This window comes from Amblyraja radiata, chromosome 7 (assembly GCF_010909765.2).
Source record: "Amblyraja radiata isolate CabotCenter1 chromosome 7, sAmbRad1.1.pri, whole genome shotgun sequence".
NCBI lineage: Eukaryota > Metazoa > Chordata > Chondrichthyes > Rajiformes > Rajidae > Amblyraja > Amblyraja radiata.
Window position 1 is genome coordinate 23,205,410 of NC_045962.1, and position 15,180 is coordinate 23,220,589.

Genomic DNA, 15,180 nt, shown 5'->3' on the forward strand with positions numbered 1-15,180 from the left:
GGCTGTGTATATCCAGAAATTGTGTCCTTGCCATTCTTTAAAACAACATTTCCAAAAATAGTTCACAGGGATGTTTACATGAAACTGCACACTCAAAGTGCCAATTACTCTTAATTCTCTTTTGCTGATGTCATTTTTTTTCTTGCGTCTCCCGTCTCTGGTCTATTATTGTAAAAGATGGTGCAGGAGGGTGGTGACTCTTTGCGTGCTGGACCCAGAGGAGGATTTATTATCATCCGATACTATGGCCCTGCCCTTTCATACCTCTTTTGGCTTGTACGCTGTTTGGCTTGATTGTACTCACGTATAATATTATCTGAAGTAGACACAAAATGCTAGTGTTGGCGATGCAAAATGCAGATGCTGGCGGGACAGGCAGCATCTCTAGAGAGAAGGAATGCCTAGACCCTTCTTAATATTATCTGATTTGATTGGAAAGCATGCAAAACAAAGTTTTTCACTGCACCTTGCTGCACGCAGGGGCGGAAAACCCGGGGGGGGGGGGGGGCAGAGGGGACATGTTCCCTCCATGTTTTGAGAGGTGGGGGACATCCCCCCCAAGTTTTTGTAATCCGGATTTTAAAACCCGGTGATCGAGGGCGCCGATTGGAGGAGAGAGACGTCGGTCGGCAGGTAATGGGGGCGGGACATAATTCAGCGCGGTGATTGGAGGAGGGAGGAGTGGGGGGGGGGGGTGGGACTGAGGATAGAGCGCGGTGATTGGAGGAGGGAGACGTGGCACAGATCTGCGCTTCATCTGCAGCCAGGATGATCCTGGCCTGCTCCCCGGCGCTGTCCTGTCCCCTCCCGAGTATCCTCCCCCCCCCCCCCCCCCGTGGGTGGCCAGAGAGGTCGGCAGCAAAGGTCCTCCGCTATAGGATTTTTGGTCGGCAGTCAGTCGGGCCAGCGCAGAGAAACAGCGCTAAACCCAGCTAACTCTGCCTGTCCCGCCAGGTGAGCTTACAACCCTTCCTGGACTTGCGGGAAATATGACCAGCGAGGAGATGCAGCGCTGGTGTCCCGTCAGTCCAGACAGGGCTGTAGTTAACCCGGTGAGACAGGCAGAGTTGAGCTGCATTTAGCGCTGGATTGAGCCTCCGAAGCCTCGCACGCGTGTGTGTGAGTGTGCGCATGCGCGCGTGGCCGCCAAAAGATTGGGTCCCCCATCCCCTCCATGTTTTGATAGCGAGTTCCGCTCTTGGCTGCACGTGACAATAAACCAAAACTTAAACCAAACCATTAGGTTTGTGAATCAGCCTGCATAATCCTAATCCTACCTCAACAACAAAACACCACAGACCTCCTCTCCCGCATCCATGGACCGATTTTCCATTTGTGCTTTGACTCATTTGTTGTTTTTGTACATTTTTTTTCTTTTTTACTGTTATGTTTAATGTATGTACAATTTATATTTTAGTGTGGGTGTGTGTCTAAGCATGTGCCGTGAGGCAGCTGCAAGGAAGATTATCTCTGTACTTGCTCATACGACAATAAGCGAGTTCGGTATTCCGAAAAACACAAGGAATCATGGGATTTGTCAAAGGTCACTCACCATAAAGAAAAAGCGAACGAAGCATTGGCTGAACAAAATTCTTATCTTTATTCATAATTTATGTGTAAAAATATATTTAATCTGAGGAACTGGGGTATCGTGTGGTCACATTATAGGAAAATTAATATATTCCAAACTGGAAAACAACAATGATAGTATCTGAGTTGAATTTCACTATTCTGCTAATTTCAAGGCAATGGAATTCTTCAGCCAACCCGAGCTCAACTCCCGCCGGGCCAACCGACAGCCCCAGACCCATGGCCCCAGGCCCACCACCAGCGTGGAGAAGAAGCGGCAACTCCAGCCCAACCTCCCTCCCCGACGAGCCGGTGAAAGCCGAGTACCAGCCACACACACAAAGTGCTGCAGCAACACAGCCTCCTCCCCGCGCCGGCTGCAAGCCCGGCCCGATACCTCCGGCTGCCTCCAGCCGCCCCCGGACAGGGACGGGGCACCCGGGAGGGGACAGGGTCGGGGCACCCGGGAGGGGACAGGGACGGCCCAGCAGCAACTCAACAGACCCGGGCCCGACAACGACCACGGACGAGCACGATCTCGCTCACTCACCAAAGCATAAAGCAATAAAAACGACAAAATAGTCTTCGCTTTTAACAAAGGAACAATAAATACAACTATTTCATAGTTTGAAAGCAGTATTTTCTTACCTAGAAGAACCAAAGCTGGAAAAAACAGAGGAAATGAAGGTCTACTGCTTCACTGCTCCACTGCTTTCCAGGGCTGTTTATGCAGTGACCTTTGACCTGGGCATGCGCAGTCGGAATACTGAAATCGCTTGTAAACTCCACTTGATTTGTAACTTGGTAACAATTGGTGTCATGGCATGCTTTTTCAAAATTCTCACCCAATTCAAAATTGTACATTAACACGCCCTAGACCAGAATGCTATCAGTGGGATTGTGAGGCAGCTCTATTTTAATACTCAAATCCATTTAAATATACGTAAATAGGCATGGAGCATTTCCCTATTAAATTATAATTACCCATCCAGACCTGCTGAAAGTGGGAGATACACTTAGAAGTTAAATTGGACAGTTACAAAAATAGATACTGTTCTGTTCAAAACGGCATTAATGCTTATTGAAGCAATTATTGCTTGTTTCCAGATGTCACATCTACAGTTGTCAACATCCTGTCCACAACTTTAGCTGGGATTTTCATGTAGGCGAGCAGTTTTTCCCAAATTTGGTCAATATTGGCTCATCATACAAAATTCATCACCTGTGGGATTTTCAATCACACTTGGAAATAAAGACCAGTCACACCGACAGTCCACTGATAGTCAGACTGCTGTACGTCACTCCACACACTCTGACACCGCTCACACTGAAGTCCACCCTTCTTTACATTTACAACCATGCATTGGGCATCACCTTACAATACTCTTCAGGGTTGATGTGAGTATGCCACAGGTGTCTCTCAGCCAGCTACGGGGGACATTTCGGAGAAGGCAAAGTTCGCCTCGCCACCCTAGACTGTATCTAAGCCACATTAAGGAGCCACAATCTTATCTGAACCATGCTTATCAGCTATCACAATATTTATCAGATATCATGATTGTCCACAAAGGAACTGTACGGTTCAGCGGGTAATTCAACCACTGTGTAACGCTTCAGGGTGCATCAACAGTACTTCCACTCCAGCTTTCAAACATAGGGTTCAGATGGTTTTTCCCCTTCTACTCACTGTTGCCTGTCACCACATGTGTTTTGCCACCCATTTGACATTTCCCCCCATTCAATTTGTAGAGAAGTGAGAAAACTATTTGAACAATGTTTCCCGATGCAGCTATTTGCCTTTGATTAGTCAGATCTCTTTCATTCTGGCACGCGGAGTGTCTGTCCCCAAAGTGATTTTGCATCTGCAGGTACAATCCAGCCAGGAACTTACTTTGGTTGCCATATAAGGTTGACCCAAGAAAACATGATGGAAGTCAGGTCTCCCATGATCAGCAGCATGAAAACCCTTACAGTTCTCATATATTTACTCTTAAAGCTGGAATCCTGTTAATGTATTTAACACTGAACCAAAGGCTGCAATAAGAGTGTTTGGGTTGAAACATTAGCAGAGTTTTAGAAAGAGACAGCACTATAGATTTATCAGATGTAGTTATTTTTCTTAGTCTGTCTGTTTTACATTGTCAGTCTATCTTGCGCTGTTTTATCTTACTTCCTTCAAATCGTAAGAATTTATCCCATTATATATGCTAATTAACTCCAATATAAATTGTTTTATTATTTACATCTAATTTTTGACCTGATTTGTTACCTTATTTGCACAAAAATGCAACTACAAATATCTTATGAAAAATGGAATAATTCCATATGTTTTCATTATCGAACAATAACTTAATTTAACCTGTTAATCAATACTAGTAATTGTATTTAGTTTCTCTGGTTATCAGTTTATCAGAACAGCACACATCTTTTAACATATGGCTTTTTTCTGCAAACATGTACTACACGATGGCTTGTGACATAGTTAAAGCTTATTAAATGTTAATGTGCCATCTTATTGTAAATTAATAATGGACTGACTATATCTGTTCTTTGGTTGTGTATAAAGAAACATTGCCTATTACATGACAATTCTTTCTCACTCATTCTCGAGAGACTCCGTACCATGTTGTGTTTGCATAGATTGTCCTTGTGTTGCTTCTCACTGTTGTAATTGAGGCGTATGTGCACAGCCTGCTCTATGTTGTTTAAAAAAAAACCTGCATTGGCATGCGGTTAATGCTTTCGATTATTACCCCGTATACAGCAGAGAATCACTGTGCTGGCATTTTAGCTTTCCTGCACCTCTCTCACTGTTATTTTTTCATCACTCTCATGGACAACTTCCAGGTACTCAAACTATACCTTACTTGGCATTTCAATTTTATTTTCCTAATACAGCATGCTGCAAATGTTCAATAATTAATTTACTGGTGTAAGAGAGAAAAACAAGCATTCTCTTGTGACAGCACTGCTTGTCAGTGGCGGGAGCAGCAAATTTTCCATGCTTCTGTGCACAATTTTATCTTGAATAACCTTGTCTCAAAGACGCTGCAAGCACAGCTTTGTAAAGCAGTGTGGCAGAATTCTTACTGTGAATGAACCACCAGCATTTCAAACTATACATATGAGCAAATACTGTTGGTAATGTTTGATCTATCCTCAATATATTTGTACAATCAAATGCATCAATATTTATTTCTAGTTTAAATCCAGCTTCCTAGTCTGTGACAGGTTGACCTGCCAAACTCGCCTGTTTTAACTATTTTGTAGTAATATTTCTGAAAAACACACAGCAAACAAGTGTTTCCTCTCATACGATTGCTGTATCTGAAAACCTTCATTGCCATGCACATTAGTATTTCAGTTTACTATAGGCGGCACGCGGGTGTCTTTCATTGCTAGCGTTCATCCTCAATACCCATGAAAATTTTCAAGCATTTCTGAAATAGATTTACCGTTAGTGATTTTTATTCTGTTTGCTCTCCAGATGGATCCCGTGCAGAAAGCAGTCATCAACCACACATTTGGAGTTTCAGTTCCACCTAAAAAGAAGCAAATTATTTCATGTAATGTCTGCCAGCTCAGATTTAATTCGGAGGTAAGTAGAGAGTACATATACCTGTAAATAACTGTGTTTGATTATTTTACAAATGCTAATGCAGTCATGGCTCCACTCACATGTTTATTGTCATTGCTTATTTCGGGAAATAATCTGACGTACTTCACGTGGTGTTAAATTAGCCAGCACCTCGCCGGTGGCTAGGATACGTGGTACCTTTTTCCATTGTTGGAGCAGTAATGTAGAAAGGTGATGAGTGTGGCTTACACCTATTTTAGAGCAGCTGTTGTCTGATCTGTGGTGTTGATTACTTTGTGTAAGTTATCCAGGTGAAGGCTGTCTTCAAGGTGAGTATTAATAATGCACAACGTTTCTATACCTCTGTAACAAGATAGTCAAGTAATACTTTTTGTCCTGATGAAAAGACTTAAATGTTAACTTAAAAATTGTGCTTCTGCTTATGAATCAGTCGTTTTACTGAGCTAGCAATTAGCAGTGAGTTACATATTTTCAACCGAGATTCTTATGAATTTTCCGACTAGCTTGAGAAAATTATTTGTCAATATTATGCTGCAGCACTTGCAAACTGTGAATCTGGATTACCATTAGTATTTTTAAAATATGATAAAAATACGTGCTCTATTTTGGGAAGCAGTGATGATGATGCCAGATTGGCAGACTTAGAAAATATTTATTGTTTATGTTTCTTACTATAATTGTAAAGATGCTTGGGAATAATTTCAAAACAGAAAATTAAAAACAAGATCTGTACTCAAGATGATGACGGTAAATAAATATGGACCATTGGTTTACAGCGTATTAAATCAATGCAGAAGAATTAATTCCTGATATAATGGGAAAGCTCAAGGGAATATGTCATGATTGGAATAGCTGTCATGCAATGCAATTGTTAGGTTTTCTTTTTGTTTCAGATGTAGGTGTATCATTTCTAGAAATGTGGAATGTAATGACAATTAGATTATGCTTTGCACAATGTATTTTACACCTGCCATATAGTTTGGTGGAGTGATTAGTTATTTGGATTAAAATTCTTGTACAGCAGAATATTATTTAAGGGGCGTATGGAATGCCCAACAGTTGAAGTGGACTGCAATCATTAATGTTTTAACAGTATAGTTTTGTCCTTTTAAAATGCCTTCAGGATATTACATTGAGCCTATGTAAAATTTGGCATTTATTTTGTGTTAGAACTGTATTGTTAGTGTTATAAAAATGGTTTTGCGTAAGAAATGACAATGTGTTACACATTCATGCAAAAAATAATCTCAGACAAAAGCAAATGTGCGAATATGTGTTAATGTAATGGGATTGCTCTTGTGATTGGTCATTGTATCCAGAATCTGGTCTAAGAAAATAAAATGTGAGGAATCTTGAAGCCTTTCTTAAGTTTGATTTAACCCTACTTAATTGACAACATAAGACTTGGAAATAGATGTGTAATATTCATGCTTCCTTCAGGTGGGCTTTTGAAGTTGCACGTGTACAATCCATGGCAACATTCTCCAGCTCAAACCTTTTTTCAGTACTGTATTATCCCCATCCATTTCTGACTTTGATCAAAACATTAGTGAGTGGTTTTGCATTTTAGTGCATGAATTATTCCCTTTCCATTCTAGTTTTTTTATAATTTTTTTTTAATCCTCTTTCTGAAGAACAATAGTCTCTGAATCTTATCATAAACAGAATGCTGAGAAATTGGACTGTGTGGCACTGAGTTTTTAACACCATAAAATCCAAATTTATTTGAGTAAACAACATTTTCAATTTCCTTAGAGAGGGCACTTCCTGTTCTAGAGATATAGTGCATAAAAATGTCCTTTGGCCCACCAAGTCTGCGCTGACTGGTGATCACCCCGTACACTAGCACTATCCTACACACTAGGGACAATTTACAATTTTACCGAAGCCAATTAACCTATAAACGTCTTTGGAGTGTGGGAAGAAACCGGAGCACCTGGAGAAATCACACACAGTCACAGGGAGAATGTACAAACTCCATACAAGCAGCACCCGTGGTTAGGATCAACCCTGGGTGTCTGGGGCTGTAAGGCAGCAGCTCCACCTCTGTGCCACTGTGAGACCCAAAGTTGTGCCTGGCATTTTTCCAGCATCAGACATCTACCAAAAGGGCCTGTCCCACTTGGCGATTTCTTCTGGTGACTGCCGGCGTTATTGACTGACCTATCAGGGTCGCTGAAACCTGTCGTCACACCGCAACACACCACAACTTTTTCGGTGACCTGATACGTCAGTCAATCATGCCGGCAGCCTCCGAAAAAATCGCCAAGTGGGACAGGCCCTTGAGGATATCAATCTCTTGTGGTACAAATTTCAGCTAATTACAATGTAAATAAGAGTCAAGGCTCCATTCACTAACCTTTTGTGAGTCTCACTCAGAAGCATAGCACAGTGGTGCTGCCTTCAGTTGTGCAGTTCAGCGGTTCAATCCTAATCTCAGTTGCTATTTTTGTGGAGTCGGTATGTTCTCCACATGGATTTGCTGTGGGTGCTTTGGTATCTTCCCACATCCAGAATGCATGCTGAGAGGTTTGTTGGATTAGATTAGGTTAGTTAGTTAGATTAACCTATTGGGAGCTGACATGCACTCATGGCCTGAATGGTTTTCTTTGCTGCAATAAGTAAGTAAAACAAGAGCATACAGTGCATTCAGAAAGTATTCAGACCACTTCACTTTTTCCACATTTTGTTACGTTACAGCCTTATTCTAAAATGGATTAAATTCTTTTTTTTATCATCAATCTACACACAATACCCCACAATAAAAAAAGTGAAAACAGGTCTTTAGAAATTTTTGCAATGTAATTAAAAATAAATAGTTGAAATATCACATTTACATAAGTATTCAGACTCCTTTGGCAGCAATTACAGCCTCAAGTCTTCTTGGGTATGATGCAACAAGCCTGGCACACCTGTATTTGGGTAATTTCTCCCATTCATCTCTGTAGATCCTCTCAAAAGCTCAAAAGCGTCGATGAACAGCTATTTTCAGCTCCCTCCAGAGATATTCGATCGGGTTCAAGTCTGGGCTCTGGCTGGGCCACTCAAGGACATTCACAGACTTGTCACGAAGTTGTCTTGGCTTTGTGCTTAGGGTCATTGTTCTGTTGGAAGGTGAACCTCTGCCCCAGTCTGAGGACCTGAACGCTCTGGAGCAGGTTATCATCAAGGATCTCTCTGTACTTTGCTCCGTTCATCTTTCCCTCAATCCTGACTAGTCTCCCAGTTCCTGCCGCTGAAAAAAATCCCCACAGCATGATGCTGCCATCACCATGCTTCACTGTAGGTATGGTATTGGCCAGGTGATGAGCAGTGCCTGGTGACACTTGGCATTCAGGCCAAAGAGTTCAATCTTAGTTTCATCAGACCAGAGAATCTTGTTTAGGTGCCTTTTGGCAAACTCCAAGAGGGCTGTCATGTGCCTTTTAATGAGTGGCTTCCGTCTGGCCACTCTACCATAAAGGCCTGATTGGTGGGTGCTGCAGATATAGTTGTCCTTCTGAAAGTTTCTCCCATCTCCACAAAGGAACTCTTGTTCACCTGACCAAGGCCCTTCATCCCCAATTGCTCAGTTTGGACGGGCGGCCAGCTCTATGAAGAGTCCTGATGGTTTCAAAATTCTTCCATTTAAGAATGACGGAGGCCACTATGCTCTTCGGACCTGCAATGCTGCAAAAAATGTTTTATACCCTTCCCCAGATCTGCGTCTCGGCACAATTCTGTCTCGGAGGTCTACGGACAATTCCTTCATCTTCATGGCTTGGTTTTTGCTCTGACGTGCACTGTTAACTGCGGGACCTTATATAGACTGGTGTGTGCCTATCCAAAACATGTGCAATCAATTTAATTCACCACTGGTGGACTCCAAGTTGTAGAGACATTTCAAGGATAATCAATGGAAACAGGATGCACCGAAGCTCAATTTTGAGTGTCATAGCAAAGGGTCTGAATACTTATGTAAATGTGATATTTCAGTTAGTTATTCTTAATTACTTAGCAAAAATTTCTAAACACATTTTCCCTTTTTTATTATGAGGTATTGTGTGTAGATTGATGATAACAAAAATGAATTTAATGCATTTTAGAATAAAGCTGTAACATAACAAAATGTGGAAAAAGTGAAGGGGTCTGAATACTTTCTGAATGCACTGTACTCAGAATGTTCTGCTTTTTTCATGATTTTAAAAATACATCCTGCTGATATCATAAGACATCCAGCAGACATAAGATAACTTCAAAACTGACTGCATGGCTCATAGTTCTCATGGTCCACAATGAGATCAAAATAACAGAGTACCTGCTGCGGCATTTAGTTGTTGAGCTTCTTGATCATAAGATCATTCCAGGCAACCAAAGCTGATCTGTGCCATATTTCTGTTTGCAGTTTGCTATAGCATCAGAGGCATTTTAGTTACAGGAATAATCTCAATTTGAGTCGGAAGGAACTGCAGATGTTGATTTATGCAGAAGATAGTCATAAAGGTTTCCCCACCACCTCTACCTTTCGGTATGAAGAAGGGTTCCAAACCAAAAAGTCACTTTTCTCCAGAGATGCTGCTTGACCCATTGAGTTACTCCAGCTAAATGCTCTATTCTAATAATCTCTTGATTTCACCATGGAGTTGGTAGCATATGTGATTTGCCAGAATCGTTGGCTTCCCCTGAATGTAATCGGCCAATCACTCTGCTCAGGTGTGCCCACATCTTCTCCTTCTCAAAGGGCCCCATTCCCTAAACATCCAGACGGTTGCGGGTCATGAGAAGAACTTTGTGAGGGCAAATGCCATGTATTTTGTCAGCTCCTGGAGCAACCTTATCCTGAGTGAATCTGCATTATTGGACATTTGAGAGGTCAGCACTGCCCTGCCGGGTGGAACCTGTGGAGCAAAGGACACGGTTTCCCACAGCTTTCGTGACTTTTCACAGCTATTTATGCTCCAACCACACTGGTTCAGCCGAAGGATAATGAACGGCACATATACAGTATGTACTAGGATACTTGTTCATTTTAAGCCTTTAACTAACTGGCCATTTCAGAATCCTCTGGGGAAGTCCCAATAGTGGAAGTACCATATTTAATTCTGTTCACACAATTGCTGGATGGGATCAATATAGTTTTGCAGTTTTCTACTTGCTTTTGATTAATGGTCTCCCAACTATTCCCATCACTTTCAATGTTGTGCACAAATGAAGCTCTGAGCAAACAGGTGGCTTTGAGCAGATGTCTCATCACATCAAGTGACCTTACACATGTTGCTCATACTCTCCCATGCATACCTTCATCAATAGTCGCCTTCATATTTACTGGAATAACAGAGGATGCAGAGAGAATAATCAAGAAATAGAAATCAACAGGTCAGAACTATTGGTCACAAGAAACTGCAGATGCTGTTGTTGGTCAAGACTATTCATGACCAGTATAAGCTGGTGGGCTCGGCATCAGTCACATACTGCCGGAAGGCTCGCATTTTATTTGAAAAGCATCCCTTGCTGTCAGGTCACAATCAGGATTTTCCTTGAGAGACACAAAACTGCAGATGCTGAAGCTTTTTCTTGAGTGCATTGGCCTGTAATGCACAACATTGGCAATGTGACAAGTTGACTCATTGTATGTTATGCAACAGTGCCGACTGCTGCCAACCAGTGTGACCTATCACTGCATGCAGAGAAATGTTATCATCCTCCATGAGAACATAATTGTATGATGCCAGTGGCTTGAGAATAATTTATAACAGAGCAACATTAAATTGTGTATTGACACAACATGTTTATGTGTTCAACATCCTGGTGCCATTTCAATTCGGACTTTGGAAATACACCGTGGAAACGGCCACATCGGCCTACCGACCAGCGATCACAGCATACAGTAGCACTATCCTACACACTAGGGACAATTTTTACTATTTACAGGAGCCAATTTACTTACAAACCTGCATGTCTTTGGAGTGTGGGAAGAAACCAGAGCACTCGGAGAAAACCCACGTGGTCACAGGGAGAACTTACAAGCTCTGTACAGACAGCACCCTTCGCCAGGATTGAACCTGGGTCCCTGGCACTGTAAGGCAGCAATTCTACCGCTGCACCTGTGTGCTGCCTTGTAGGTGGGTTCCCACGTGCATCTGTTAAGTAGCAGTGTCCTCTCTGCAGCTGCACCAAGGTTGCTCCCCCTCCTTTTGAAATGGAAAATGCTGCATGGATGACCCATAAAAAGCTCATTCCTTGTTCCTTGATGACCCATAAAAAGCTCGAGGGCTTGGTTCAGATTGACCAATTAAAGGAGCAATCTGGGATGGGTAGTAGAAGACATGATGCCAGAGGGGTGGTGAGTGGTGGCAGCAAATTGCTGATTTGTGACAGCGGACATCACGTACAAATGTGCGTGCCGGTAATTTTCTCAATTGCTGCAAGTTCTTAAAGAGATTCAAGTGGCTGAAAGGACTCAGGCTCAGACAGAGACCATTGGATCCCCCCCTCTCCCAACCACACATGCTCAAGCTGGATCAGGGTAACACTTGATATAGGTATGAAAACTGTTGAGAACCTCTATCTGTGTCGCTCCACCAGCCTTCCAAAACAAACCATCTTCTGGCAAACTCCTCCTAAGGTCTGAAGAAATGTTCTGGCCTGAAACGTCACCTCTCCATGTTCTCCAGAGACACTGCCTGACCTACTGAGTTGCTCCAGCACATTGTGTCTTTTATCTTCGACGTATCAGTCAAGGTTCTGATCAGAAACATCGCATGTTCATATCCTCCAGAGATGTGAACCGTTGAGTTACTCCAGCACTTTGTGCTCTGAACAATAGCTCATGTTAGGTCTGGGCATGTTGCAACCTTCTGAGCTCAATATCAAATTTTCCAATTTGAGAGATTCTTTTTGCCTGAAAACATAAGAATATGCTTGCCTGCAATGGTTTTCACTTTTCCGCAATGTGTGCAGTCTGGCTGCTGGGGGCATGTGACTGGAGCTCAAACCGATCTCACCTGTCGCATGACTTTAGCAGTCGAAGAAATTACTTTTGTTCCACCTATTACCCCCCCCCCCCGCCCCCCCCACCACACTGCTGCTAAAACCAACTTATTTCCCTAATTCTTAACTGGTTTTCTTTCCATTGATGCCGACTGACTTGCTGCACTTTTTAAGCATTTTCTGTTTCTTTTTATGTCATGTTGACACAGTTTGTCTTATTCAGGCACACTCCACAGCCTTACCACCATCTTGGCACATATTGCACAGAACAAAGCGTTTAATATGCTGGTAACTGCCCCAATGATGCTATTTGCATTAAAGATAGACACAAAAAGCTGGAGTAACTCAGCGGGACAGGCAGCATCTCTGGAGAGAAGGAATGGGTGACGTTTCGGGTCGAGACCCTTCTTCAGACGGACCATGGCTCTATCACAGACATTCCTTTTTTACTCATCCCTCTCCCTCCCCAATTTATCCCCTCAATGATATTTTGCTCTTTCCCAGTTTTTACATTGTATGGTAGACCTAAAATGCTGACTGCTTCACTTTTCAGAACTGCAGCCTGATCTGCTGTGTTTTTCCTGGAATTTTGTTTAAAATGCATTTACTATCAATCAAAGTGTTTAAGAAGGAACTGCAGATGCTGGAAAATCGAAGGTACACAAAAAAGCTGGAGAAACTCAGCGGGTGCAGCAGCATCTATGGAGCGAAGGAAATAGACAACGTTTCGGGCCAAAACCCTTCTCCAGGCTCCAGCTTTTTTGTGTACCTACTATCAATCAAACTTGGCCTGATAAAGTTTATCCGATTAGCCTATGGAAGGTGACCATTGCTGTACTGACTGCTCTTCCCTAATAGACCCTGAACAGAGGATCGAACTAAATTGGTGGATCTGCAGTCACATTTTACATTGAACAAGGTTTCCTTTCCTTCCATTGAGTGGACCTAATGGGTGTTTCTTATGGCCAGTAGTATTGTTACTGATTGTTTAGTTTAGTTTAGTGATACAACATTGTATAGTTTAGAGATACAACAGTTCTGGGCACCATGTTATAGGAAAGATATTGTCAAGCTTGAAAGGGTTCAGAAAAGATTTACGAGGATGTTCCCAGGACTAGAGGATGTGAGCTATAGGGAGAGGTTGAGTAGGCTGGGTCTCTATTCCATGGAGCGTAGGAGGATGAGGGGAGATCTTATAGAGGTTTCCAAAATCATAATAGATCAGGTAGATGCACAGTCTTTTACCCAGAGTAGGGGAATCGAGGACCAGAGGACATAGTTTCAAGGTGAAGGGGAAAAGATTTAATAGGGATCCGAGGGGTAACTTTTTCACACAAAGGGTGGTGGATATATGGAACAAGCTGCCAGAGAAAGCCGTTGAGGCAGGGACTATCCCATCGTTTAAGAAACAGTTGGACAGGGACATTGATAGGACAGGTTTGGAGGGTTATGGACCAAGCGCAGACAAGTGGGGCTAGGGTAGCTGGGACATTGTTGGCCGGTGTGGGCGAGTTGGACCGAGGGCCCTGTTTCCACACTGTATCACTCTATGACTCTATGAGTGAAAATGCAAAAGAAAGAAATGTAAAGATGCAGGACGTGTCCAGTAAGACATGCTGTGCTACTGGGGAAAAACAAAACTAAGTCAATGAGCAACAGATGCTGAACTCCCTCGGTCACTTTCCATGAAGTGATTACCAACAAACTCAAGGAATGGTGTGTGGAGCCTATTATATGACAAAAGTTAATAGTTCAATAGTGTTTTCTTGTCACATATGCAAAACAGAGTGAAATTCTTTTAGAGACACCAGATTTGGCACCATATCCAAAGTCCAGTCTGCGCACTTGGTCTCATGGAGCGGACCCATGGATAGTGCAACGTGCTGACGTTCTATTTCTCGCCCGGCCACCTTTGTGCCCCGGGGGCACCTCACGTAGTCCATCTTGAGGGCGTGGGATGCAAGACCCCGGCTCACTTTCCTGTCAGCCTTGCTCCTCATGACCATTGTCACCGGCGTCCTCCTCTTTAGTGTTCCAGTCCTCGGAGGGTGAGCAGGGACTGGGCTCCATGGCTACAGGCCATGGCCACGAGATCCTCTGGGCTAGTTCTCAGTCTGGGGTTGATGAGCCGTGTTATCCGGGCAAGTTTCTTGGTCCGCGGCGGGTGAGCCGTGTTCTCCAGACCGTTTTCCCGTCCGCGGTGGGCGAGCAAGGCCTGCTTCTGGGTATGGCCACAGCTTTCCGGGATCCACCTGCCACGGGGCTTGCGGCCTCTAAACAACATTGATTTACAGAGAGATCGTGGGGTCCAAGTCCAGAGATACTTTCCTGAGAGTGCCAAACAAGAAGATAGAATGGTGAAGAAAGCGTACGGTTTGCTTGCCTTCATAGGTCAGAGCATTGAGCATAAGATTCAGGAAGCCTGTTGTTGGAAAGTTACTAACGGGTATTCTGAGGGATAGGATATACAGGCATTTAGATGGGCATGGGCTGATTAGGGATAGTCAGCATGGTTTTGTACGTGGGAGGTCGTGTCTCACAAATCTGATTGAGTTTTGTGAAAACGTGACCAAAATGTTCGATAAGGGCAGAGCTGTCAATGTTGTATCTATGGACTTCAGTAAAAGCCCTGTCTCACGGTAGGAGCTGACCCACGAGGTACCCCGAGTGAAAGACTCGTGGTTGTGTACGAGATCTCAAGTGTATGATCAAGAGTTTAACCGAGTTCCCACGGGTATGACAAGTTTGCCGTTTTCTGCGATGTTCCAAGTTCGTCTCCCGTGTTACTAAGTTCCTCTCCCGAGTTACTCTTGAGTAACTACCAGGGTAGTGGGAGATGGTGGCGGAAATATTGAATGGAACACAAGCCTTGCTGTAATGTAGACTCTGCAGAAACCTGGTGGGTATGAGAGGTTATAGAGGGATAGAGGCCAAATGTGAGACGAGGTCATCATATAACCATATAACCATATAACAATTACAGCACGGAAACAGGCCATCTCGGCCCTACAAGTCCGTGCCGAACAACTTTTTTCCCTTAGTCC

The 15,180-nt window shown here is 43.2% G+C and overlaps 1 protein-coding gene across 4 annotated transcripts in view; it reads left to right on the forward strand.

The window, feature by feature from the left end:
* The window catches only part of znf385b (zinc finger protein 385B), a 263,021-nt gene that overhangs the window by 190,717 nt on the left and 57,124 nt on the right, over positions 1 to 15,180 (forward strand). For all 4 annotated transcript variants that reach the window (XM_033023838.1, XM_033023839.1, XM_033023837.1 and 1 more), the window contains exon 3: positions 5,057 to 5,167. In XM_033023838.1, the coding sequence (XP_032879729.1) occupies positions 5,057 to 5,167 (111 nt within the window). The remainder of the gene's footprint in view (positions 1 to 5,056; positions 5,168 to 15,180) is intronic.